Here is a 23698-nt window from a genome sequence, read left to right as displayed (position 1 = left end):
TGCGGTTTCCTCGCTTCCCCAGGTGACTGGGTCTGACGCCGAAGAATCCACCGGCTCCAACGCACTAGTGATGGCTCAATAGGCTGGCCTCTGCGACTAGTTCTGTTCTGCTATGACTCTCCGCCGCCGTCTGCATTTTGACCGAACAACCACCTCCATCGTTCCTTGATCCCTCCCCCTCACCCTCATTGCTTTCGAGTCCTGCGACTCTGAAGGCAACCCGGCTGGTCGAAGATGGAAGAGCAGGTAAGCTGCAGTCCCTAGTCTATACATTGGCTCTATTTTTATCTTTGTCTTCTTCTACCTTTCTTCGCTTTTTTTCTTTTTCTGTTCAGCCCACACCCCACCACCGATCTCTCTTCCCCTCCATCCTGCCCCCCTCCTTTCTTATATCCCCTCTCCCCTCTCATATTTCCCCTCATTCCGTATCTTTCCCTCCGTCGACCTCTAGTTGACACCTCCCCGTATAGGTAGCAAATGCCATTGAAATCGCCGGGAACCCCACCTCCGATCAAACTCTTAAGGCTCAGGCCTTCGACTACCTGAACCAACTCCGCACCGACCCCTCCGGATGGCAGGTCTGCCTTACCCTTTTCACCAAGACTCCGCAATACTCCGAAATCATACGGCATGTGGCGTTGGAAGTGGTCAACAGTGCGGCCCAGGCGGGTCTCATTGACCCCCAGGCTTTGGGCTATGTCCGGGACGGCTTGATGGCATATCTCCGCCAGGTGTACGGTCAGGATAACGTTACCCCCGATTCGACCAGTATCCAAAACAAGATCGCCCAGACCATCACCTTCCTCTTCTCAGCCCTCTATGGTAATGGCTGGGAGACTTTCTTCGACGACCTCCTCAGCCTCACATACAAGAGTTCGGCCAGCACGAGCCACGACAACCCGCTCGGAATCGTCTTCTACCTGCGTGTCATCAATGCGATTCATGAGGAGATTGGTGACGTGCTTGTGTCTCGGTCCCGCACCGAGCAGGACAAGGCCAACCTGCTCAAGGATTTGATTCGCTCACGCGACATGCAGAAGATTGCCAGCTCGTGGCAGCAGATCTTGTCTGAATGGCGGGACGGAAATGATACGATCGTGGAGATGTCCCTGAGGGCGGTCGGCAGCTGGGTCAGCTGGATCGATATCGGTCTTGTGGTGAACCAGACCACGCTGGACCTCCTATTCCAGCAGCTCGGCCGGGCGCAGAAGGCGGAGCTCAGAGAGGGAGAAGAGAAGGTGCGCGATGCGGCGGTCGACGTTTTCACGGAAATCATCGGCAAGAAGATGAAGCCTGAAGATAAGATGGACATGATTATATTCTTGAATCTCGACACTATTGTTACTCAGCTCTCGAATAGCCCCCCTCTGCATGAGAATAGGTTCACCTTCAAGTACGATACTGACCTGGCGGAAACGGTGGCCAAGTTAGTCAATATTACCGTCATTGATATTGTACGGGCTTTGGAGCAGGACACCGTCACGGCCGACTGCAAGGCCAAGGCCACCGGTCTGCTGCAGGCTTTCTTGCCGCATATCCTGAGATATTTCTCCGATGAATACGATGAAGTCTGCTCGACTGTGATCCCCTGCGTGAGCGACCTCCTGTCCTATCTGCGGAAGATCGCCAAGGTCAACCCTGCCCTGGCCGAGCAGCATTCATCCATCTTGCTTCCCATTCTGAAAGCCATCATCGCCAAGATGCGCTACGATGAGACCTCGTCCTGGGGTGATGAGGACGATCAGACAGACGAAGCGGAATTTCAGGAACTCCGGAAGCGCCTGGGCGTACTGCAGCAGATTGTCGCAAGTGTCAACGAGCAGCTCTGCATGGAGGCCGTCTCGGAGGTTGTGGGAAATACATTCGAGAGCCTGCGCCAATCGGGAGCTCAACTCGACTGGCGGGATTTGGACCTGGCTCTGCACGAGATGTTCCTGTTCGGCGAGGTTGCCGTCAGGGCAGGCAGTTTGTACAGCAAGGGAGTTCCCAACAATGCGGCCGCGGAGAGGCTAGTCGAGATGATGTTGAAGATGGTCGAGTCGGACATCCGATCCTTCACGCACCCAGCCACCCAGTTGCAGTACATGGAGATCTGTGTTCGCTACAGCTCCTTCTTCCAGTACCACACTCATTTGATCCCTACCGTGCTGGAGAGCTTCCTCCAATTGGTTCATCACCCAATTAAGAAGGTGAAGACCCGGTCGTGGTACCTTTTCCAGCGCTTGGTGAAGCAACTCAGAACCCATGTTGGAAACGTGGCGCAGACCGTTGTCGAGGCGTTGGGCGACTTGCTCGTGATCAACGCGGAGTTGCCGACTGAGGGCTCAGATGGCGATGAGATGTCCTCGGAGGACCACGAGGGGTCGGCCGATGCTGTCTTTAACAGCCAGTTGTACCTGTTCGAGGCTGTGGGCATCATTTGCTCCACCCCGACTGTTCCCGCGGACAAGCAGGTCCTCTACGCACAGTCTGTGTTGAACCCCGTCTTTATGGATATGGAGAAGAACCTGGCCCCGGCTAAGGCCAATGATGAACGGGCCTTACTGCAAATACACCACGATATCATGGCACTGGGGACGCTTGCCAGAGGCTTCTCCGACTGGATGCCGGGAACCAGCTCTCCCGCTTCGCTGCCTGCTCCTGAAGTCTCGGAAGCGTTCATGCAGGTTTCCGAGGCCACTCTCGTTGCGCTGGAGTCACTGAAGACATCGTTCAACGTCAGAACAGCTGCGCGGTTTGCATTTTCGCGCCTTATTGGCGTGCTGGGATCACGCATCCTGCCCCAGCTGCCGCGGTGGATTGACGGTCTGCTCACACAGACGTCCTCCCGGGATGAGATGGCCCTGTTCCTGCGACTGTTGGATCAAGTCATCTTCGGTTTCAAGTCGGAGATCTACTCTATTCTAGATGCTCTCTTGACTCCATTCCTGCAGCGGGTGTTCTCTGGCATTGCAGACGCCCCGACCGGCACGGATGATGAGGTCCAGCTGGCAGAGCTGAAGCGGGAATACCTCAACTTTTTGCTCGCGGTCCTGAACAATGAGCTCGGAGCCGTTATCATTAGCGAGCGTAAGTAGCATCGTTTTTGTTAGTAGGATTCAAACTGACGACACTAGGGAACCAACCAATGTTCGAAACGGTCATTGGTACTATTGAGCATTTCGCCAAGGATATTGAGGACTTCACCACTGCTAAGATGGCGTTCTCGGTCCTGTCGAAGATGGGTAGCTCTTGGGGCGGACCGGACATCACGCCGGAGGGTGCGAACGGCGCGGCACCCCAGCAACAAGCACTGCCAGGATTTGGCCAGTTCATGATTACCCGGCTGTCGCCTCTGTGCTGGGCGCTGCCCGCAACGCCGTCCTTCAACTCGAAGGATGCGCAGGCCAAGCAGGTCCTCGCCGAAGCAGGAGGTCTGCAGCGCACGATATACGCCAAGACGGGAATGGAGTACCTCCAGTACTTGCGGGATCGCGAGCTGCCAGGAATGGGAATGGGAGCGGACTTGGTGGAGGAGTTTGTGGGAGCATTGGGCCGGCTGGACATGAAGGGATTCCGGCAGTTCTTCCCGGTATGTTGTGATCCGAACTACGTGTTCAACGCTTAAAATTTACTAACATTCTCGACAGTCCTTTATCCAGCGATTGAGCGCATGATGTTGTGGTCTTTCCATCTTATCTTAACATTTTCATTTTTTTTACCCATCCGATCATTTGTTTCAGTCTTAGATTCCCCCACGGTTTGGTTTGATGACTGATGTTCTCATGTGACCATTTACAAGACATTCACCCACACACACTGAAGCTCTTATCGCCGACACCCACACACATTCCTCTTGTCCTCCTACCTCTCTGCTTACCTGTCCATCTGTTTATTTCTATTCTGCTTGAGTATTTGTATGCGGCCTCTTGTCTGTTTCGGAATTAAGGATGATAAAAAAAAGGTATATAGTGTTTCATTTTTTTTTTTGCCCCTTTTCCTATATTCTTGGCATGGCATTCTATATTGCATGAGCAGGCGTTTTCAGACTCAGACTCCCAAGTCCGTTTGCGTGCCTGTATGCTGCTTTGCTTGCTCAATTGCTTTATTGAGGGTGGGTTGTTTGGTTCGTGGGCTGGCTAGATCATTATTAAGTAACTAGAAAGTTCGTTCTATTGACTTGGTTTAGTCAAAAGCGGGTGAGGGGTTGATGGGAGTAGGTAGGTAGGTAGGTAGAAGAGAACAATGGTTATTAGGATAGATAGATGTCTGGTTTGAACTTGAGTGTAGAGGGATATCCTATAAGCCCAACCTTAATTACATAGCTAGTAGTATCTCACTTCCACCCTCCTCTTACTCAATTCAACCCCTTGAATACCTGAACCAACTTGTCTTGCATATCACAGAAGATATTCACAGCCTAGATAGTAGTATAAACCATTAGCAACAGATCAACCACTCAAATATTCTACTCCATCCATCTACTACCCCCAATATCAAAAGCATATAGCTTACCTGAGTAAGTTTCTCTTCACTCAACCCACCCGCATCCCTCGTAAACGCAATCCGATACCCAGACTCATCATTCACATACGACACTTCCTTACCCGGCACAGCCCCCTCCACCACAGCAGGAGAATCAAACAACGACTCCACAGGTACCTTCCCCTCCAACGGCTTGGCCAACTCTTCCAATAATCCAGGTGCGATAGTAATGTGCTGTACACCCGCCAACGCGAAGATCTCGTTCGTGGACGTCAGACTAGCGGGTAATACCTGTGTTTGGGATCCGATGGAGGCGTAATATTTCTGGGCTAGGGCGCTGAAGTGGAGGAGGGGGGAGGGGTCTTTGAAGCTGTGATGAACTGTCAGTACTAGTATATAGATTATGTGGGTTCTGTTGATAGTGGGTATTTGGGGGGTATATCTACCCTGGCTCGAAATGGACTCTCAGTTGGTTCACGTATGGTGCTATGTACGTGCATCCTACTTCTGCTGCTAGGATGGCTTGAGGCATGGTGAAAAGGGTTGTGGCTAGGGTTCGGACCCCGGCTTGTTCGAGTACTTGGCATGCTTTGAGACCCTCCCAGGTGCTGGGGATTTTGATGCAGATGTGGGATTGGGGGTGGGTGGGGGAGAGGCGGTGGGTTAGTTTGACTATGCCTGTTTTTGTTGCGGTTAGAGGTGGGGTATTGTATGTAGAGGGGATAGATGTATGCACGTACGGAGGGCGTTGACGATGGTCTTTTCGGTGGAGTATGAGTAGTAGGGGTTTGTTTGGATGTGGATGTGGCCGGTGATGTGGGGGGCGATTCTTAGGGAGAGGGAAATCATCTTTTTTTATAGATGTGTTATTTAGTAGTGTTTGTTGATGGTGATGAAGAGAAGGGCAGGGTATACTCACTGCTATCTCGATGGCAAGTTCTTCGATGGTTAGACCGGGGTATTCTTGAATGAGGGCTTTGGCTTGGGTGAGAGAGGAGTGGAGAAGCTCATCATGTTCGGGCTTGATGAGTTCGTTGTAGGCTATTGCCTGGTGTTGTTGTTAGCCGAGTGGTATGGTGGGGTGAGTGCAGTGGATTGTATGTATATACCTGGTTGGAGGTGCAGTCGTGGAAGGGACCAAGGGTTTTGGCGACTGTGATTCTATATTAGTAGATAGTAAAAGGTGCATGGAAGCGAGATACGTGCCTTGCTCGTCCATGGTGTCGCAGTCGACAATGGAGCGAGAGCGGATGTAGTCGAGTCCAGATTTGATGGTCATGGTGATCGCTTTACTGTTGATGAAGGGTTATTGATTGATGATCTCGATAGTAATGCTGGATATCTTGGTAATGGAGAGTCGAAGGGGTTGAATAAGAACACGAAGTAGATAGGCTGGGCATGGAGGAGAGGAGGGGAAGATCAGATAAGCATGCCTCGTAAACCTCCCCTCATGCCATCTCATATGTTTAGCCTAAATAGTGCTTCATACTATTCTTTGGACGCCTTCGGGCCGAGAGTCTCTTGTCTCCGACCAAGAAGGACGGAGGTTTGGTCGGGAGAGAAAGCCGATGCCTACGGAGAAAGTCCGTAGGTTCCTTCACTAATTAATTAGCCTTCTGTCATGTTGAGTAAGGCGAGAACAAGCTCCAGGATAGACATACTGATCGGCAGTTGTCAGCTAAGAGCTATTGAAGGTGCACCAGTCTTGATTGTAGATGTTCCTTAGTACTGCATGGTTTCCGAGCTTATCGGTTGCCAGAAGTCGCAAATTGGTTGTCGACGGTTGTAGTTTGTTATTCACTATATATACTAGTTAATAGTTGTATGGGCGCGCTTCGTCGTTGTTTTTGTAGATTCAAACCCTTAACAATTTCTATAGTCCGAATTGCGCAATCATTCTTTCTGTATGCTCCAAACTATGTCATGTTCCTCTAATGTAGAATTGTCGATATTGTGATTGAGTACTATCGCTGCGGGACTCCCCCGCATTTACCCCGGCTTAACCGAATGCTACCTGGGCGAAACCACCAAACAACAAGAAGCTATATGAATCACATAAGGTGCTTGGAGTACAATATGTGGTTGGCTACGTTGGAGCCTTTTTTACAGATACAGTGGAATCACTATTAGACCAACTCAGACTCGGTTACTATACGTCGTCTTCATTGTGTTCTTCTATGCGGGCGATATAAACTGACACTATCTCTTAGCTACAAGTTCGAACATCAGGCCTCTTCGGGAAATGGGAAGTAACTTGACAAAACAGACGTATAGTTACAATATCTGGGAAATTCATGAAGAGTTCCTGTATATTTTCTGAAGTGTAGTTAGAACTTTTACCGTGTTGCTGAGTGGGCGGGCCATTTGTCGCCCCAGTGAGTCTCGGGTCTGGGTAACAGTTACCGAATTATGAACCGAAATATGCTGTCTATTCCCCTGCCTATTGTAGGACCCAGAACATCTCCATGTCATATAATAAGAGAACTTGATGGCGAGAGCTTTCTACCACATCAGCAAGCCTTTCAACTCTAGGAATCAAAGTATCCCAGCCTGTAGTGCCAGGCTATGATAATGGTGCCTTCTCAGTGGAGGAGACACAACTACAAAATGGATATCCACCCGGTTCTTATTGTTCCAACCAGACCGTTAAGCAGTGGCCACAAATGGCATTGGTGATCAAGTACTAAAGAAGGTACATATGGGCGTAATGAGCTTCGTGGCTCGCTGCGATGACCTCATGGATGGTCCTGCTGAGCACCATGCAAGCATTGACTGGCCTTCCCTCGCTTATCAAGTAGCTTACACTTTGTAGGGCTTTCGTTTGGCCAGTCTTATCCTGCACTCGCACCACATCGGAGTCATGTTTTGACGTTTGCATTGGGAGCAGATGATGAAGCTGCTTGGGGCTTGTCCTGCTAAGGCTTCGCTGCGAAAACGAGCCGAAACAGCAGTAGCAAGCCCCGAAGCAAGAGGAGGCAATGGCTGGTCCAGTACAACACCTCCCACAACCTCTTCAGTAGTTGCTGAGCAAGCAATGTAGCGGGCACACGAATGAACAGGAATACCAACCCCTGTCTCCCTATTGGGAGAATTTCCACATTCTCGGCTATAGTGCCATGTTCCAAACTCCAAAATGGTCTCCATGCTTGGTTTACACGAGCTTAAATGCTAGTTTTACGTGAATTCTTTAACGAATCCTAAAGTGATGTAACCCTGATATGAAACCCTTCCATCTCATAGGACAGAGAAGAATGGGCGATTAACGACGGGACAGCTCCTTCTCAGGTATCTCATTGACCTCGGCGGTCACGACAGAATGCCGGACCAGTGAGGCCCTGCTAAGCACGTCGACATCATCCCGACTGGTAGACAACGTGGGCGGAGACCCTTGGGAGAGAAGGAAAAAAGAAGAAGAGGAAGAGAAAGCGACGGGAGAAACACACAAAAGTTGAAAAGCCGGAACTGGCGGGCGGTGAGGAGATGGAAGATGGATCTTCCGAGTGGTAATGCAGGACTGCTCATTGGCTGTTTTTGGGGCATCGGGTGAAGTCCCGTGACTGGGAGGTGAACCCGAGGTTGTCCGTCCCGTGATTCCGAAGCGTTACGAGAGAGTCGGCAGTTCGAGGCCACTTTCTTTCTTGGACGACTACGACGACGACGGTCAGCTTCGTGTGCCCGATTCAGCCTCTCACTATCTCTTGAGGTCATCAATTTCATCATGCTCTCTCAGAAGGTTGCTCAGCAATCGTTGCGGCGGCGTACGTACTCACTTCATCCTCTTCAGCTAATCGCGCGACACTGACTTCAATGTTGCAGTTGCCGTCCAGCAGCCCTACGCTCTGCGTTGGTCTTTGATGAACTCGGTTTCTCCGGCTGCCGTTGCTCTTGGAAGAACCGTTCAGACTAGGTAAGCTACTACGCGTGATTGGGATTCTCATTTGCGACTATTTCGACTTGGGAGGGGTTCGCGATATCGAATTCGACGTCATGAAGCGAATGTCGCTAAGTGGAGGCGGAAGACGGGTTGCTAACGTTGTCATGCAGACATGCTGCTACCTCCTCCAACTCCTCCGACCCTACCAAGCTCCTCGCCCAGCAGCGTCTCAACCGCCCCGTCTCTCCCCACCTTAGCATCTACCGTCCCCAGATCACATGGATCGGCAGTAGTATCCACCGTATCACCGGTATTGCTCTGTCCGGAAGTCTCTACCTCTATGCCAGTGCCTACCTCGCCTCTCCCATGCTCGGCTGGGATCTGGGCTCTGCCTCCGCCGCTGCCGCTTTCGCCGCTCTCCCTGTTGTCGCCAAGGTTGCCCTGAAGACTACCATGGCCCTGCCTTTCACCTACCACTGCATGAACGGCGTGCGCCACCTGATTTGGGATACTGGTGCTGGTCTTACCAACCCCCAGGTCATCAAGTCCGGCTGGACTGTGGTGGGTTTGAGTACTCTTAGCGCTCTTATTCTTGCTTTCCTGTGAACTATTGTGACATACCTCTGATTCCTGTTGTGTTTTAAAATTGTTTTCGTGCAATATATTTTATACCAGTCAATTGACGACTGTTTTTGGATCAAACTTCACATCTTCTCACCGCGAACTCTGAGCTCCGTCTCATTGCCCAAGCCGTGGAAATTGTCGGCATGTAGGAGATATTGAAACAGATACTAATGCCATAGCCGTGAGCCATATAACTGCCTGAAGAGAAGGTAGGGCGATGGCTTTAATGGATAGGTATGTCCCCAAGCCATGAGGTTGGAGATCTACGGGATTTCTGGTCATGACTATCATGGATCTCATGCAAAATTGGCCGTCTCATTGTCTAGTGTGCGTTCTGCACCCTGAACTCCTCAAAAATCATAAAAGGACAAAAACAACAATGGAACCAAAAACAATCCGCCACGCCTCTATACCCATTTCCCCTGTGACTTTATTTTGAGAGCCTGGCAGTCCGCAATTCTCTGCAATATTCCCCTTTTATTGCCTTCACCTATCGATGCTTCAATGGTGCACTGCGATGTTTTCCCCTTCTCATCAAGTTTCATTGCAGATCTGCCAAACCTCACTCAGCATCGTTGGGACAGGTTATTGCTTCTGCACAAACTTACCTCTTCTACTAGTTTGCGCTGTCCTTAAAGCACCAGCCTTGAACAATTGATGATCAAGCAGGGCTTGGTGGCGGATTAGGAGGTATCCCAGGCGAAGGTGGATCATGCACGGAATTGGGAATTAGTGCGATATCCTCGCAGCTGCCCCAAATCGGCAGAGGGAGGTCCTCGGGTAGGAAATCGAAATTAGCGCGATACATGACGCGATATCTCCGTTCGGTAAACATGGAGGTCAATTGACAGGATAGTATTGGCAGCAGCTGGTTTGATGAGGGTATAAGATGGTACAAGTTATGTGGTTATAAGTCTGAAGGGCTTGATGATATGCTGCAGATATTGGAGATCAATGAAGGAACAGATGGCAACGGGGTAAGATATGAGCTGTTTCTCATGGTGTGAGTTGGCTAACATCCCGCATTTAAATACTAGCCCCAGAGCCCAGCTCTGGGTCCGAAGGATGTCTATGAGTTGTACACCGCCATACTGATCAACGTCCTACCAGCAGTGAGGAACCGCGTGGATATGACACTCCCGATGGTTTAACGGTGATCTTCATGGCTATCGCCGGATCTTGATGGGATTTTTGCCGTTTCTGCAAGGGCCCGACGGATGTTTGTGGTATGTAATGTTGAACAGCGTAGTTGTCCTCGTATGTTTCGACGAATGGCCAGATATTTTGCTTCTTCAAGGATAAACTGACAAAGCCCAGTGCATAGCGTATTCTTAGAGAGGTCAATTTCCTTGCTGGTTACCCGACGGCTGGAAACTCCGGGCTGCAACTCAGCAATCCTCGAGTGTACGGAAGACCAAAAGTTCACGGTCCACTACAGCTGATAACGGCTGCAGGACTTCTATGCCCGCATTTTCATGCTATACTGTACCCCACTGGATGTTAAACGGGAGCTGCCACCCGCCGATATTCTTTGCCCGCGATCCTCTATTGGGAAAACTTTTCCTTCTTTAGTCTACACCGTTAAGCCATCGTCGCTATGATTTCAAGTACCTTGAGGGATCACGGATGATTGTTTGATATTGCAACCGTGAAGATGTAGCAGCATTGTCTGCTGATATCCGATCCCGGGGACCTATGGTTAGGTGCAAACGATCAAACGCGGGGGCCATTGGCCCAAGCAACTTGACTGCCACACATGACTACTCAGCTGATAAAGCTGGTGTACTGAGAACGAACAGGATCCAAGCATCGACATTGTATTGATGATGTCTATCTTTTGCCTCTCGACCATTCCATTCCTAGTCAAGCCATCCCAGACGATGGTTGGGGCTGGCAAGCTCTAGAGATCTCCGAGCGAGCGGTCTACCAATAGAATTTGATGGCAGCCGGCAAAGATACGGAAGAGTCCAGGTTACGGAAGTGGAATACAAGGCACACTGCAGTAAGCACGTGGATCAATTACTGAGCCTTGTGCCACTTGGAGTATGTTGAAGATTCAGGAAAGCGGGGGAATAGCCCTGTTTGTTGCAGGGACTGCATTAGACTGCCTCCCCGCGGCAAGCAGTGCGTCGAATCGGATGCTCAATGAGTTCCTGCCAACGACCGCAAAGCGACGCATTGAGGCACGATGCATTGCTTTAGTAACTGGTGTCTTGCCGCAATTGACACGTACCATCCTTACAATATGCCACTCTAGACACAATCGGAGGCTTGTGGGTAAGCGCAGCAGCAGGCTAGATCCAGCAAAAGACTGAGCACAACGGTCTGAGCGACCTTTTACGGAAAGAATTCAGAGAGTAAAGGGTATCTCAACCCCGTTTTGCATGAGAAGAATTTACTGTCTTTGTTTGAATTCCAGCCCTAATGCCATAGAATGACCACAAGGATAGTCTTGAAAGTCAGACTGTGGGTACATGGCCCTCATTGCCAAGTTTCAGAGGCGTGATACGTACCTTAAGCTTATGCCATCTTAATTTCACATGCCCTTATGGTTCTCAAGCAGCGTGAGATGCTCAACATCCGTCCTAATATCGCCGATACCGTCTGATACTTCACTGCATCACTGTATAGCGGCAACTTGGTTCATTGGTTCATGGAACAACTGCCGAGTGAAGTATGTGCTGATTTTACGCTCAGACATACCACAGTTTTGAGTGACATGATGCACACAATATTCGGGGATTGGCGGAACACAAGTGCTACAACAATTGCACATAAGTACCATCGGCCGGGTCTCTAGCGCTTGCATGTCACGCATGCTGACAAGGATATGAAGGGATACTAGTTGCCGCTCAACGTTGCGGTGTAGAAATACGTGCCGCAAGTTATGGTCAGGTACCTACAGATCAGCGGCTCCTTTCTGAATAGAAGCATTATGGAAATTGTTAGTCATTTAGTACTTTTCTGGCTGATTCCCGCGAGCTGTACAACGGGAGCCCAGACGGCAAATGTGCTTTTGGCTGGCGCGCTTCCCATGAGGCACGGCTTAACCGCCAACAGTCTTGCTCACTTAATATGGTGTATTCTTGCATTTGGCTTACAGTGCACACTGTTGCTCTTGGGGAAGTCACTGCGGAAGTCAAGTTTGGCAGTTGGTGGCATGTATTTTTCCGTATCTCCCGGCGACACTCGTCACCGACAACTGATAGTTGGTCTTGAATGATATAAAAGGAGTTGCATGGGCCTCCCGTACAACAATTAGCCTACACATTCCCGCCAGTTCCATATTTTGTGAAGCAATGTTCTTGTTCTAGATCCATACGGCTGAGGTGTTGATGGCTCGAGCGCAACCGGATAGAATGGGGATGGGCTCCGAGTAGTAACTCGTAGGCAAAGATGCCTGATCGATGAAACACAAGTAGTGGTACTGAAGTAACCTTCGTAGATGGAAAACGAGATTGGTTCCAGCGTGTGGTTCTCTATCCATCGTCGAAACTACAGATTTGGCCGGCGAACCGGAGAACTGAGCGGCTATCCCGATCGGGACTAGCGCCACGTCTCCGAATTCTTCCTCCTCCAAAGGAATTATTATTGATGGCCGCCATCGATCGTGGAAAAAGACCCGGCCTGGCGACCTCTTCCCTTTTACCCAACACTCCGAATTCTGGCCCTTCCTCTATCCAATGGCTTCCGTACTATCGACTCGCGCGGTCAGGACCGCCTCCTGCTCCGCATGCCGCTCCCTCGCTCGTCCCAACTCCATCGCAGCCGGTCTCCTTCCGCGGCGAGGACTCTCGACGGCCACCGAAGATGCAGCAGTCAACCATGCAGACAAGCCCCGGTGGTCGTACACGCCGCCTCGTGCCAAAGCGCCGTTCTCCTTGAGACTCAACTCCAACCGCCCCGAGTTCCCCGTGAATTCAGATCCCAAGGTTCTGGACCGGTTCTACATCCTCATGCTCGGAAACGACGGCGACAAGATGCTCTCGGAGGAAACCAAGTGGCTCGCAGTGACACACAAGAGTTTTGATCAGGGCCGGAGAGGTTTCAATGACCGTTTGGCCTTCCTGGGTATGTCAAGTGTTGCTGTGCAATGAATGGTAACGGGATTGGATACTAATGCGGATGGGGTTGTACACAGGCAAGCGTATTGTTCAGCTGCAGGCTTCGTTGGCTTTGGTCCAGAGTCCTAGCAACGCTGCTAACCCTGCCACCCCCGATGCGTATGGCCGGGTCCCCTTCACTCACCCGGCTTTGGATAGCCTGGACAACCTCGACTACAACACGAAGAGCTTCCTTACGAGCAAGACGAAGCTGTCGGAACTTGCTCACAAGTATGACATGCAGAGAGTTGTGAGATGGTGCCCTCGGAAGGTGAGTCTACGGTTCCCGTGCATTAAGACGACATTCGGACGCCTTGCGCTGCTGGGCTTTTGATATTGTCTTGTGAGTTGGTCAGATTGGATTTCCTGCTAACAGCGGCGTGTTTACGTGTAGCCCAACAACCTCGAAAGCTCTGGAATGGACCTCGTTCTCGCCCACACGATGTACGCTGTGATCGGTGCCATCTCCCTGGAGAAGGGCAATGCTGTTGCGAACAAGGTGGCCCGTGAGCGCATATTAGCACCTCTGGGATTCAAGATCGCGGCTTGATTTGGGTGATTGATTTATGGGAAATGGCCGCAGGTGCATTTTCAAGGCGTTACTTCCTTTTTCTCTTTTCACCTTCCCCTTGTTTCTTTGTGCCCTGGATGTTTTGTGTATGTGTTGGGGCTTTTTCTTCATCCGCCATATATTATGTATTTTTATCTACGACTTGTCTTATATAGTGACTGCAAATACCACCGGAAGTTCTGTCTTCTCTCTTACGTTTGTTACAAGTATACTTTTGGTTCTTTGGGAATCAATTCACACAGCATGCCATTATTAATTTTAACAAATATAGTAGATATCAAAAAGTATGTACGGTTCCTCTGACACCGCCCGGGTAACAGTAAGCAAAATACCCGGCCAGCTCTTATGGAACCCTCGAATACACGATGCATAGTCTTCGCACCTTGGTATCGCAAGTCAGCAATGAGAAACCAGGAACTCCACGACAGAATGTCACGGAAGGACCCAGAAATCACAAAAAGCAATTTGAGCTGCCTTGCACTGTCTTATAAGGGCGTATGGTACAAAGAAAGAAAAGAAAAGAAGAGGAAGAGAATTCGCTTGCGACGGCCGAAATATATTCTGCGCGCGTGACCAGCGCTAGGCTCCATCAGGCCTAGTGGAGATCTGGACTGGCCGGATATCTCGAATAGGATTAGCGCTCTGATCAAAGACCCCTGAGGCATTGATACACTTACATACACCACTGTGACCAGGTCAAGGTAAGTTACCCCGCAACAAGCTCTTTGTCTGGCGGTGTATTGTGTACGGAACAATACCACGCGGAAAGGCAGAGCATCCCCGATGGCCGCATCATCAGTCAGTCTCGCATGATATTCGTTCCATTCCAGCTTCATCGCAGGCACATCGGCCAAGACCTCCCCTTCTGCTGCTTCCTGTGAGTTCTCCGGCTCCGGTTTTCTACAATTTCCCCAGTTTAATGTTTCTCTTGAGCTGTCTCTGATGCACAACTGTCCGCAGCTACCTCCCCGCAAGTCCAGCATGTTGAACTAGTGGTTTCGCTGGCCTCTCCCGTTGAATCTCGCCCAGGAGCCTCCCGCCCATTTAGTCCTCCAGTACCTGCCCGACTCACCTCCTCGATCCTCGCGCCTTTTAACCTCCACCTCACTTTTCCACCCACGACCTCCCTTCGAATCCCTGCGCGATGGCGTCGGCCATCTTCTTCCTCGATCTCAAGGGCAAGGTATGAACCCCCGTGGAGGTTGCGCTGTCATGAACAATTCCGCCGTGATCCCCTGGAACCTGACCGTTTATTTAGACCCTTCTAGCCCGAAACTACCGCGGAGACATCCCCATGTCCGCCGTCGAGAAATTCCCCATCCTACTCAGTGACGCCGAAGAAGAGAGCTCCGCCGTGGCTCCGTGCTTTTCCCACGAAGGAATTAACGTACGTATTTGTGTCTCCGACTCGTGGCTGCGGCGGCGCACCTGCACCTCCCCCCGCCGTTCCCCGCAACCCGCTGTGTCTACCATCTCCCACATCAGCCCTGCGCGCATACCCAGAAAGGAACCCAGAATCATGGAGGTCAATTGCTGAGAATTCCGCCTTACCTAGTACCTCTACATCCGTCACAGCAACCTTTACATTCTTGCCCTGACTAAGAAGAACACCAATGCCACCGAGATCCTCCTTTTCCTGCACAAGATCGTGGAGGTATTCACGGAATACTTCAAAGTACTGGAGGAGGAGAGTATCCGCGATAACTTTGTCATCATCTATGAATTGCTCGATGAGATGATGGACTTTGGCTACCCGCAGACGACGGAGAGCAAGATATTGCAAGAGTATGACGGACCCGTCTTTGCGACTACGAGTAATGGAGGACCACAGCTGACGATTCCGTGGCAGATACATTACCCAAGAATCACACAAGCTGGAGATCCAAGCCCGACCACCCATTGCTGTCACCAATGCCGTGTCATGGCGAAGTGAGGGTATCCGGTACCGCAAGAACGAAGTCTTCCTTGATGTTGTGGAGTCCCTTAACCTCCTCGTGTCCGCGTCTGGTAACGTGTTGCGATCGGAGATTCTCGGAGCTATCAAGATGAAGTGTTATCTGAGTGGTATGCCGGAGCTTCGTCTGGGCTTGAACGACAAGGTCATGTTCGAAACCACGGGTCGCGCAACAAGAGGAAAGGCCGTCGAGATGGAGGACGTCAAGTTCCATCAGTGTGTCCGACTTTCTCGGTTCGAGAATGACCGCACCATCAGCTTCATTCCCCCGGATGGCGAGTTCGAGCTGATGAGCTACCGGTTGAACACCCAAGTCAAGCCTCTGATTTGGGTGGAATGTCTGGTGGAGTCGCACTCTGGTTCGCGCATGGAGTACATGTTGAAGGTGCGGCCCAACTCCCTGCCTATAATACTAGAGAGACAAACCATCAAGCTAACGTCACTCCTCCCAAACAGGCCAAGGCCCAATTCAAGCGCCGCAGCACTGCCAACAACGTAGAGATCCTCGTCCCAGTCCCAGAAGATGCCGACTCACCCCGTTTCCGCACCAACATCGGAACCGTGCACTACGCGCCTGAGAAATCCGCCATCATCTGGAAGATCAAGCAGTTCGGCGGAGGCAAGGAGTTCCTCATGCGCGCAGAGCTGGGTCTGCCGTCCGTAAAGGGCGACGACGAGCACGGCGGTGGCATGACCGGCGGTTTCGGAGGTAGCATGGGTGGAACTGGGCAGGGCAAGGCAAAACGGCCGATCAACGTCAAATTCGAAATCCCTTACTTCACTACTAGCGGTATCCAAGTCCGGTACTTGAAGATCACGGAACCTAAGGTATGTCCATAATTCCATGTCAACTCCCTTCCCTTCAACAACCCACCATCAGTTGGATTGGAAGCCTTGTCGCACAAGCACAATGCAATGCAATGGATGCTAACGAATGACCCGATGAATGCAGCTACAATACCCCTCCCTCCCATGGGTGCGATATATAACACAATCAGGCGACATTGCTGTCCGCATGCCAGATGTACAATGATGTAAAGCGTGTTTCTTCTTTAGTTTCATTCAATAGATATACTTTCTCTCTTTTTCTTTGCATCAAGCATGGATCATTCATCTATTGATGGAGTGTACTCCTCGTACAGATTTGATGCACTAGCACATGATCCTCGACTGACTGAATGTAGTGGTGCAACTGGTAGTCTTTCCCGGACTATATAGACGAATAGGTAAATACTAAGTAGTCAGTAGTAGGCCTCAGGCATGTGACCGTGACAAGCAAATCTAGAAACCTCGCCATTGCCTTATAGATTTCTACGCACTTATCCGGTATTAATGTATTGAAACATTGTTGGCTACTTGGTAATATTACTTCAAACCACATCAAATACTTTCTATTTACTATTGGTAGTAATCATAGTATACTGTATTTTTCTTCCGCTAATTCACGATCATACAATGTATGGCATAGTCGCTTCCATCACTGTCCTCTTCGTCTTTCTTCATCGTCTTTTTTTTCCAACATACAGGTATAATGACCGTGCAATATAGAACCAACAGATATGGGCGAATGAGTGGAGAAAGTCATAACAAATGAAGACAATAACTTTTACCAGCCGTGAAACACAATGACCAGAAACATAGTCAATCGGCATGTTACAGAATGAGAAGAAAGTATGGAACTGGATAAGGAGAGAGAGTTTGGAAAAGATAAGATCGATATGGTATGGTATGGTATGGTATGATATAATATGATATGGTGAGTTTGAGAGAGAGAAGAAAGAACAGTATACATACATATAGAATGCCATGCATGCTAAGTAGGGTATCTTTGTCTTTTAATAAAACAGGTTTGTTTTCGTTTTGCATTACGTACTTTCCACACATTTTTTCTGCTCATAGCTTTCGTAGGCTAGAATGCCGTGTGTGACGACGCTGGCTAATAGGTGATTGATTGGTTGTTGTAGTGAAGTAAGAAGCTGTTTTCTTTTTCTTGTCATAAGGCGTGCAGGTCCTTTTTCGTTTCATACTCGGTAAAGTGCTTGGCTGATTTGAGGGATGGCCGTTGGCGGCCGGTTGAGTAGTCAAATCAATGGGTCCCGTTGCTGTTGTCCGGGGATTCAGCCGCAGGGAGGGGAAACCCGTCCCCGTGACCGGTTGCGGCGGCTTTGGAGAAGCCCTCGCGAGCTAGCATGGTGTTGAGAACGGCGCAGTTGTAGGCTGCTTCGCCAGGCGGCACAACCAGAAAAATGTATGTGTTGTCTGTGAAACGGCCGAGGAAGACATTGAACTGCGGAGTCTTGGTGTGCATGACAACGAAACCGGCAGATGCAGGGGTTGTATGAGTGTTTCGGGCCGCACAGTGCTTGAAGGCTTTCATGATGTTGGAGAGACGTTCATGGCGATCGTAGATGGGGTTCATGTCGCCTACTTCTGAGGAAACGGAAGTAACGGTGAGGAAGGTCGACCGTTCGAACAGAATGACCTCCTCGGCATCAATTCGCTTGGCGAAGGCTTGCAGGAAGCGCTCAATGACAGTCAGATTTGGAATAAGTTTGTGGACGATGCCGGCCCACGCTTTGTAGAGCGATTGATCCCAGATACTACTGCCAAAGGTGTCGATACTGAAATGCTCCGAACGACTGCGGATCAAGGCCGACCGTTCCTCGTAAATGCGTTGGCGGTGCTCGGCCTGGATGAGATCCAGCTTATGCACAAGACAGAATACGTAGGCATTGGGACTGTATTCTTTCAGGGCGTTGATGATCGCGTTGTAGGTGTCAAGATCGCGCTCGACCTCGCGGGATTCAATGTCGAAGACGTAGATCAGGACCGCGACGTCGGAGAAGATGTTCCCTCGCTGAGACGCGAGATATGTTTCCATGAATGCATCCTGTCTGTTTATGGTAAAAGAGCACATTGGGTTAGACACTGGAATGTTTCGAGAAATGCCTGAGACTGCGACTTACCCTCCGCAATCCCAGAGGTTCAGCGTGAGGTTCCCCATGAACTTGACATGGCTGTGCTCGACATCAATGGTAGCACCCAGGCGTCGGACATCTTTCGCAACATAATTGCTGAAGATAATTGAGCGCATAGACGATTTTCCCGATCCACTTTTGCCCATCAAGAGGACCTTTCTCTTCTTCTTGCGCATATCCATTCTGGCAGTTCCCCGGAGCTATCCGTTAACCGTACCCCGCACTTACGGGGCTGGTGATCGTTCAGATGGATGGCAACCGTGGAAAAGATGTGGGATTTAGCATCCGCATAAATACCTCCAGCCCATGGGATGCAGTAGGACCCTGCAAGTCGAGGGAGGTAGCGATCTCCACAGGCAATGAATGGGCGAGGGTGGTTGGACAGAGAGCAGCAGCAACCGGATGACCAGCCTTCCGGGCGTCATTGCATGAGCTTCGCCGGGATCAATAATATTCCGATTCCATCACGTGGAGAAAGCACGGTCCACCCCAGGGCTGCTGACATGGGGATGGGATGCATGATGGAAAAGTATGTCTGTCTCTCTCTCTCTCTCTCACCGAGACTATCCATCTCCTTCCTCCTGCCTTGGAAATTGGTCGACGGAGGTGGCGTTCATCCACATTCCTCCCATGTGCCTCCATTGTTGTTAGACTTTCTGCACGGAAGGGGGGTTTGCCAATCATCAGGCTCCACTTCATCCATAGTGGATTAACTAGAACCCAAATATTATCAAACTAGCAGAGACACTATCCCCATAATAATTCCTTTTCAAAAAGGAAAATAGTCAGGACTTTAGACTGTTGGCGGAAAGACTAATCCCAGCCATGTAAACTTTTATGGTCACATTTCCATCCAAATATAGGCAAGAAGGTAAAAAGGGCCCAAGGAACTGTGTACAGGAAAGGTAGACGATCATCTTATCACGATGATCCTACAGAAAGAAATTAGGTATAAAGTCGGCCAGGTGCCGCAGCAGAGACCTTTGTACAAAACGAACAGAAAAAGGGTGGGCCACAGGCGATGGGCACGAAAGTAGTAAAGACGCATAAACATCCGGTCATCAAAGTCGTAAGCACGACCACCAGCCGTGGAACGGGCGTCGACTGGCGGTGTCAGGTATCCAAAACATCAACAGATATGCGATCATTAGAAAACAGTGCCATCGGAACGGATCATGATCGGAGGTTCTTTCGTGTTGGGTCTCGACACTTCGGCAATCTCGCGGCCACCCTGTTACTCCTGCGTTAGCAAATGTCGCCCACATAAAACACCGAGCGCCGAAAGTATCACATACCTTCCAAGATCCAGCCTCAAGCATCTGTGCGAGGGTCAATTGGTCGTCGCCCGTCAGTCCAAGCTGACCGTTCACTTCATCCAGTAGCTCGTCCAGGAACCCAACGGTAACAGCCCGCCATTCAACGACAACGTCGTCATCCGTGGAGAAGAGAGGCACAACTTCCACGTTGGGTTGGCCCTTGATCTGCGCATTCTCCTTGTATGCGGCAATACCCCGCTCCAGATCTTGCTCCTTCAAAGTCAACAGCCCCATGTCAATCAGCAGACCACCGTTCCGGTATTCAGGTAGACCCGTGAGCAGTTCACTGCCGGCGAAATGGATCTTCATAAGTTTGGACATGGGAACCATGATAGAGTAGCACAGCCACTGCGTAAGCTTGTGGAATGGGACGATGCTCTCCCAGGGTTTTGCCGGGGGAGACTTAGGGAGATCGGAGCACGGCCAAGCGTCTCCAATAGAAAGCCCATCAATCTGTGTTCGGGATGGCGGCCAGATGGGAGACAAGCCATCCATAAGAACACTCCATAGCGTGGTGATGGGTACAATTGGAACCGAGGAAGCAAGGGTTGACGGGTGAGAAAGGAGGTAATCTAACGATGTTATGTTAGTAAAAAATCCCAGCAAGCCTCCACCAAATAAAGCCTTACCGAGCATGTTGCCTGGCCTAGCGTCTACCCCAAAGAAATCCTGGTTGTTCAAGGCCTCGGAAAGTCGGATCAGAAGACCAGCTCGGCCTTCAATTCCCGCCAAGGGGTTGGTCTCGGAGTGCTGCATTCCCTTTGCCAGTACTTCCACCGTAATCTTCTTCAGGCCTGCCCCATCCACTTGACAAGGCTCTGTCGGATCGCTGCTGAACAAACCGCTCTTGAACATTTCCAAGGTTGCCACGGCCAGACCCTCGCTCCGCGAAAAGATCTTGCCGGACTCCTTCGACTTGTATGACCATCTGGTACCTGCACCAGCATCGAGAAGGACGGAAACAACGAAAAGGTCGATCAATCGCCGAGTACGTTCTTGCGCATCGATGGTACTGGGCCAAGACTGAAGCAATTGGTTAACACGAGGTCGTCCACCCACGTCGAAGTGCTGCCAACGGCCATGAGGAGGAATGGAGTCGTAGTCCGGGCCATAATCTCTCTGTAAATGAAAGCTTCATTAGCGAACCTCAGGGAGAATGAAGAAAACGGCTAATCTTTTGGCCGAGAGGGCTGTAGCATATAGTATGTACCTTGATAATGGAGACAATATAGGATGCAGTAGCCATGAATTTGCCCATATCCACATCAAAGTGGTTGAGCCTGTTCCTCTTGGCCTTGTTCAAAACAAGGCTGCAGCGTTCGCGGACAGCATGGATACTCCGCAGGTAGGCCGCTGGATCGAGGGCCGGATCAGGTGGTTTGGCAATCGGTAGTTCTGGAATGGAGGCAGGCAGCCCACTCCCCTTGTAACCGGGCGATCTCAATGATGCATTTGAAGTACGAGCACTGTTAACGGTTACGGTCGAGTCGAAATCCTCCTTCTCGCTCTGAATCGAGTTCTTGGAGTCTTTGCGCTTGAAGAGACCCATGGTGACGAGGGGGGGTTCAATAGTAGAGTCGGAGGGTGAAACACAACAAACGCTCCCTAGCGCTCAGGGGATAGAAAGAACACTTGTTCGTGCCAGGGGATTGACAGTAAGGTGGAACACTCGAGGAGGAAAGGGAAGGGAGAAAAAAAGAAAGACAGATGAGAGGCCCTGGTGCCAGAAGAAACGCAGACCGGAAAAATGGACACCAGAGGGGAAAAGGTACATAAAAGGATGGTGATCTGCGGCAGTTGCGGGAGACTCGAAGAAGAAAAAGAAGAAGAGGCCCTGGTGGGTGACTTCGGTTTTGATTCTTTAGTCTGACTCTTCTCTTTTTTTAATTTTCTGTTTGTTATTATTTTTATTTTTCTACCTTCTGTAATTTTTTTGGCCCTTTTCAATCCTTTTGGGCCTAAAACTTTTTTTTTTTCTTTACACCATGGAGGGACAATAATACTAATAATAAGGACAAGAAATAATAATAACAGGAATAATACGGGGCGGGGCGGGCGAGAGAGCTTAGGAGAAGTTAGGAAAGGTTAGGAAAGTTAGCAGCCCAACTAGCAAGACATCATTGGAGCGAAAAGGAGTGGTCAGTAGCCACTGGACCTTCACGGAGCATACACCCAGTACCCAGTGAACTAGTCGAGCCCTCGGAGTCGGGAGGTGGAGAGCTTGAGGGGGGCAGAGGCCTTGTCGGAAAGGCTCCAGTTCGATGTTAAAAAGGGTGCATGGCGGGTTGGCCGATTTAGCGTTCTGATAGGAACCGATTCGTACCATTGTTTACCGTTCCCACGGTCGTCAATACTACTGGAAATGTAGTGGGTTGAAAAGAACTGACTTTCCACCAGTACCTGGTATTTCACCCAAGAGTAAGTAGTCCCTGTCAGGTACAAAGTAAAAGGAGAGAGAAGAACAATAATGGAGCCAGTAGTAAACAAGTATAATGGCCACATATAGGTTTAACGGCGATAATCCCATAAGATACTGATAGGCTACAGAATTCGACCATCCATCCCATGCCTTAGGTCGTGTCTAGAGTCAGTCAGTCCGTTCCTAGGGGAGAAGGGCTGAACTCAGGGCCAAGGGACCAAGACTACCGCGGAGTATTCAGTCCGCGTCGCAATCGCCCCGACGCCAGTGATGAGGTCAGAGAATATCAGACCAGTTGGAAGAGTGGAAGATGCATCTAACTAGTTGATGTCTGATGTGCCCTAAGCATGTAGGTGCATGATGGTGCATGCATGATAAACCCAACCCGACCCATCCATACGCACGCATTACCATACCGCACGGTACCAGACCGGTACCTGGTCCCGGTGATGGTGGGGGAGGGAGCCCATAACTGGCCCCGTGTCTGGTAAAGTGCAAATTTCCCAGAATGGAGCAGTTCCAACGGGTCTTGGACGGCTACTTTAGCACCTCCCCCTAAACTCACCCATCAACTTCCTCCTCGGTGCTACGGCCGACCAAGGGATGCTGTGTCCAGATCGATGGAACCAATTGAAAAATAGGTTAAATTAGCGAGGACCGAAAAAGAAAAAGAGGAGCACAGACAAGCCTGCGCACAAGGCTATACCAGGTTCATTTGCTCTGCCCCCCTCTCCTCGCCCCGACACGGCGGATCTAGCTGGCTGTTAGTCACTCTGCGCCTCCAGCATTTCACCGAATCGGGACATGTCCCTCCTATGGAACCATGGCTCCTCCGCCTGTAGCCCAAAGATAGAGGGGAAGGGAAACCAAGATATGACTCGAATCAATGCTAACGAGGGCACCAGGTAGATAGATAGGATATACTCCATCCATCCATATTTGTGAATATTGACCGAGCGCCAACCCCCCCTTCCTCCCCTTGGCAACCTAGGTCAGCAGCGGGTATCAGTCAAGCTCTCCACCTTCTTCAATGTCCACTCCTAGCTAGCTATCTTCTGTCGAAGTGCACTGATACTCGGCACAATCGTGGTAATGGTGTGCAGGGCCAATAGTCACTGCTCAGGCGCAATGTTGGCTGTTATAGTGCGATGCTCCCGCTTATCTGGGGAATATCTCCGATCTGATGGCGTGTGATTCCTGTTTTCTATCTACTTCAGGGGTGTTGAGCTTACGCCGCGTCTATCTAGCTACTATCACCCCATATTGACTATAGCCTCGGCATAGTCGGCATAGTCCACCTTATACGTGCATGTCGATGTTTCAGTTCAGGAGGAATTAGCCTCGCTGCAGCCTTGCCTCCATACCGTTTTGCTATGCTAACGCAATCCTGATCCA

The 23698-nt window shown here is 50.3% G+C and overlaps 10 protein-coding genes across 10 annotated transcripts; 4 read left to right on the top strand and 6 right to left on the bottom strand.

Annotated features, from left to right (window-relative positions):
* Positions 1 to 333: 333 nt before the first annotated feature.
* BDQ94DRAFT_32068 (Ran GTPase-binding protein LOS1) lies at positions 334 to 3777 on the top strand. The gene is made up of 3 exons (XM_026775489.1): positions 334 to 3069; positions 3117 to 3571; positions 3630 to 3777. Exons 1-3 carry the CDS (start codon positions 714 to 716, stop codon positions 3654 to 3656), a joined length of 2838 nt encoding a protein of 945 aa, XP_026626688.1. The 5' UTR covers positions 334 to 713; the 3' UTR covers positions 3657 to 3777.
* A 461-nt stretch (positions 3778 to 4238) lies between these two features.
* Positions 4239 to 5854, bottom strand: BDQ94DRAFT_32061 (transaldolase family protein). Its single transcript, XM_026775488.1, has 7 exons — positions 5671 to 5854; positions 5574 to 5617; positions 5384 to 5512; positions 5205 to 5313; positions 4911 to 5142; positions 4495 to 4834; positions 4239 to 4399 (listed from the first exon to the last, which is right to left on the bottom strand). Exons 1-7 carry the CDS (start codon positions 5741 to 5743, stop codon positions 4337 to 4339), a joined length of 990 nt encoding a protein of 329 aa, XP_026626687.1. The 5' UTR covers positions 5744 to 5854; the 3' UTR covers positions 4239 to 4336.
* Positions 5855 to 7180: 1326 nt separating this feature from the next.
* BDQ94DRAFT_143522 (uncharacterized protein) lies at positions 7181 to 7846 on the bottom strand. Its single transcript, XM_026766256.1, has one exon. It carries the CDS (start codon positions 7606 to 7608, stop codon positions 7264 to 7266), a length of 345 nt encoding a protein of 114 aa, XP_026626686.1. The 5' UTR covers positions 7609 to 7846; the 3' UTR covers positions 7181 to 7263.
* Positions 7847 to 7980: 134 nt separating this feature from the next.
* On the top strand, positions 7981 to 9035 carry BDQ94DRAFT_143520 (succinate dehydrogenase cytochrome b560 subunit). Its single transcript, XM_026766255.1, has 3 exons — positions 7981 to 8222; positions 8281 to 8371; positions 8509 to 9035. Exons 1-3 carry the CDS (start codon positions 8183 to 8185, stop codon positions 8942 to 8944), a joined length of 567 nt encoding a protein of 188 aa, XP_026626685.1. The 5' UTR covers positions 7981 to 8182; the 3' UTR covers positions 8945 to 9035.
* A 426-nt stretch (positions 9036 to 9461) lies between these two features.
* On the bottom strand, positions 9462 to 9862 carry BDQ94DRAFT_143519 (uncharacterized protein). Its single transcript, XM_026766254.1, has 2 exons — positions 9571 to 9862; positions 9462 to 9514 (listed from the first exon to the last, which is right to left on the bottom strand). Exon 1 carries the CDS (start codon positions 9795 to 9797, stop codon positions 9624 to 9626), a length of 174 nt encoding a protein of 57 aa, XP_026626684.1. The 5' UTR covers positions 9798 to 9862; the 3' UTR covers positions 9462 to 9514; positions 9571 to 9623.
* Positions 9863 to 11544: 1682 nt separating this feature from the next.
* BDQ94DRAFT_143518 (uncharacterized protein) lies at positions 11545 to 11802 on the bottom strand. Its single transcript, XM_026766253.1, has one exon. The coding sequence runs from the start codon at positions 11778 to 11780 to the stop codon at positions 11583 to 11585; it is 198 nt and encodes a 65-aa protein (XP_026626683.1). The 5' UTR covers positions 11781 to 11802; the 3' UTR covers positions 11545 to 11582.
* Positions 11803 to 12571: 769 nt separating this feature from the next.
* Positions 12572 to 13869, top strand: BDQ94DRAFT_143516 (mitochondrial 54S ribosomal protein mL57). Its single transcript, XM_026766252.1, has 3 exons — positions 12572 to 13033; positions 13104 to 13336; positions 13460 to 13869. The coding sequence occupies exons 1-3, from the start codon at positions 12646 to 12648 to the stop codon at positions 13613 to 13615; spliced, it is 777 nt and encodes a 258-aa protein (XP_026626682.1). The 5' UTR covers positions 12572 to 12645; the 3' UTR covers positions 13616 to 13869.
* Positions 13870 to 14398: 529 nt separating this feature from the next.
* BDQ94DRAFT_143515 (AP-1 complex subunit mu) lies at positions 14399 to 16761 on the top strand. Its single transcript, XM_026766251.1, has 7 exons — positions 14399 to 14513; positions 14597 to 14819; positions 14895 to 15023; positions 15192 to 15421; positions 15486 to 15975; positions 16047 to 16418; positions 16543 to 16761. Exons 2-7 carry the CDS (start codon positions 14781 to 14783, stop codon positions 16621 to 16623), a joined length of 1341 nt encoding a protein of 446 aa, XP_026626681.1. The 5' UTR covers positions 14399 to 14513; positions 14597 to 14780; the 3' UTR covers positions 16624 to 16761.
* Positions 16762 to 16963: 202 nt separating this feature from the next.
* Positions 16964 to 18945, bottom strand: BDQ94DRAFT_143514 (Rag GTPase GTR1). The gene is made up of 2 exons (XM_026766250.1): positions 18557 to 18945; positions 16964 to 18484 (listed from the first exon to the last, which is right to left on the bottom strand). Exons 1-2 carry the CDS (start codon positions 18748 to 18750, stop codon positions 17677 to 17679), a joined length of 1002 nt encoding a protein of 333 aa, XP_026626680.1. The 5' UTR covers positions 18751 to 18945; the 3' UTR covers positions 16964 to 17676.
* A 91-nt stretch (positions 18946 to 19036) lies between these two features.
* BDQ94DRAFT_143512 (URC4/urg3 family protein) lies at positions 19037 to 21687 on the bottom strand. The gene is made up of 4 exons (XM_026766249.1): positions 21095 to 21687; positions 20514 to 21003; positions 19864 to 20456; positions 19037 to 19799 (listed from the first exon to the last, which is right to left on the bottom strand). Exons 1-4 carry the CDS (start codon positions 21431 to 21433, stop codon positions 19716 to 19718), a joined length of 1506 nt encoding a protein of 501 aa, XP_026626679.1. The 5' UTR covers positions 21434 to 21687; the 3' UTR covers positions 19037 to 19715.
* Positions 21688 to 23698: the final 2011 nt, after the last annotated feature.

This window comes from Aspergillus welwitschiae, assembly GCF_003344945.1.
Source record: "Aspergillus welwitschiae strain CBS 139.54b unplaced genomic scaffold BDQ94scaffold_15, whole genome shotgun sequence".
Lineage (NCBI taxonomy): Eukaryota > Fungi > Ascomycota > Eurotiomycetes > Eurotiales > Aspergillaceae > Aspergillus > Aspergillus welwitschiae.
Note: the sequence above shows the minus strand (reverse complement) of the source record. Positions and strands in the feature narration are given on the sequence as shown.

Bases quoted from the DNA above. Each gene is read 5' to 3' on its own strand.
- BDQ94DRAFT_143519 (XM_026766254.1), bottom strand. From the start codon at position 9,797: ATGTTTACCGAACGGAGATATCGCGTCATGTATCGCGCTAATTTCGAT.
- BDQ94DRAFT_32068 (XM_026775489.1), top strand. From the start codon at position 714: ATGGCATATCTCCGCCAGGTGTACGGTCAGGATAACGTTACCCCCGAT. The intron at 3,070-3,116 runs GTAAGTAGCATC...TGACGACACTAG, and splicing joins AGCCGTTATCATTAGCGAGC to GGAACCAACCAATGTTCGAA. The intron at 3,572-3,629 runs GTATGTTGTGAT...CATTCTCGACAG, and splicing joins GATTCCGGCAGTTCTTCCCG to TCCTTTATCCAGCGATTGAG.
- BDQ94DRAFT_32061 (XM_026775488.1), bottom strand. From the start codon at position 5,743: ATGACCATCAAATCTGGACTCGACTACATCCGCTCTCGCTCCATTGTC. The intron at 5,513-5,573 runs GTATATACATAC...CAACAACACCAG, and splicing joins ACGACTGCACCTCCAACCAG to GCAATAGCCTACAACGAACT. The intron at 5,143-5,204 runs GTACGTGCATAC...CAACAAAAACAG, and splicing joins GACCATCGTCAACGCCCTCC to GCATAGTCAAACTAACCCAC.
- BDQ94DRAFT_143520 (XM_026766255.1), top strand. From the start codon at position 8,183: ATGCTCTCTCAGAAGGTTGCTCAGCAATCGTTGCGGCGGC. The intron at 8,223-8,280 runs GTACGTACTCAC...TCAATGTTGCAG, and splicing joins TCAGCAATCGTTGCGGCGGC to TTGCCGTCCAGCAGCCCTAC. The intron at 8,372-8,508 runs GTAAGCTACTAC...GTTGTCATGCAG, and splicing joins GGAAGAACCGTTCAGACTAG to ACATGCTGCTACCTCCTCCA.
- BDQ94DRAFT_143515 (XM_026766251.1), top strand. From the start codon at position 14,781: ATGGCGTCGGCCATCTTCTTCCTCGATCTCAAGGGCAAG. The intron at 15,024-15,191 runs GTACGTATTTGT...CGCCTTACCTAG, and splicing joins TTTCCCACGAAGGAATTAAC to TACCTCTACATCCGTCACAG. The intron at 15,976-16,046 runs GTGCGGCCCAAC...CCTCCCAAACAG, and splicing joins GCATGGAGTACATGTTGAAG to GCCAAGGCCCAATTCAAGCG.
- BDQ94DRAFT_143518 (XM_026766253.1), bottom strand. From the start codon at position 11,780: ATGCGTGACATGCAAGCGCTAGAGACCCGGCCGATGGTACTTATGTGC.
- BDQ94DRAFT_143512 (XM_026766249.1), bottom strand. From the start codon at position 21,433: ATGGGTCTCTTCAAGCGCAAAGACTCCAAGAACTCGATTCAGAGCGAG. The intron at 21,004-21,094 runs GTACATACTATA...TTTCATTTACAG, and splicing joins ATATTGTCTCCATTATCAAG to AGAGATTATGGCCCGGACTA. The intron at 20,457-20,513 runs GTAAGGCTTTAT...TAACATCGTTAG, and splicing joins TAGGCCAGGCAACATGCTCG to ATTACCTCCTTTCTCACCCG.
- BDQ94DRAFT_143522 (XM_026766256.1), bottom strand. From the start codon at position 7,608: ATGGAGACCATTTTGGAGTTTGGAACATGGCACTATAGCCGAGAATGT.
- BDQ94DRAFT_143514 (XM_026766250.1), bottom strand. From the start codon at position 18,750: ATGGATATGCGCAAGAAGAAGAGAAAGGTCCTCTTGATGGGCAAAAGT. The intron at 18,485-18,556 runs GTAAGTCGCAGT...TACCATAAACAG, and splicing joins AACCTCTGGGATTGCGGAGG to ACAGGATGCATTCATGGAAA.
- BDQ94DRAFT_143516 (XM_026766252.1), top strand. From the start codon at position 12,646: ATGGCTTCCGTACTATCGACTCGCGCGGTCAGGACCGCCTCCTGCTCC. The intron at 13,034-13,103 runs GTATGTCAAGTG...GGTTGTACACAG, and splicing joins TGACCGTTTGGCCTTCCTGG to GCAAGCGTATTGTTCAGCTG. The intron at 13,337-13,459 runs GTGAGTCTACGG...GTTTACGTGTAG, and splicing joins TGAGATGGTGCCCTCGGAAG to CCCAACAACCTCGAAAGCTC.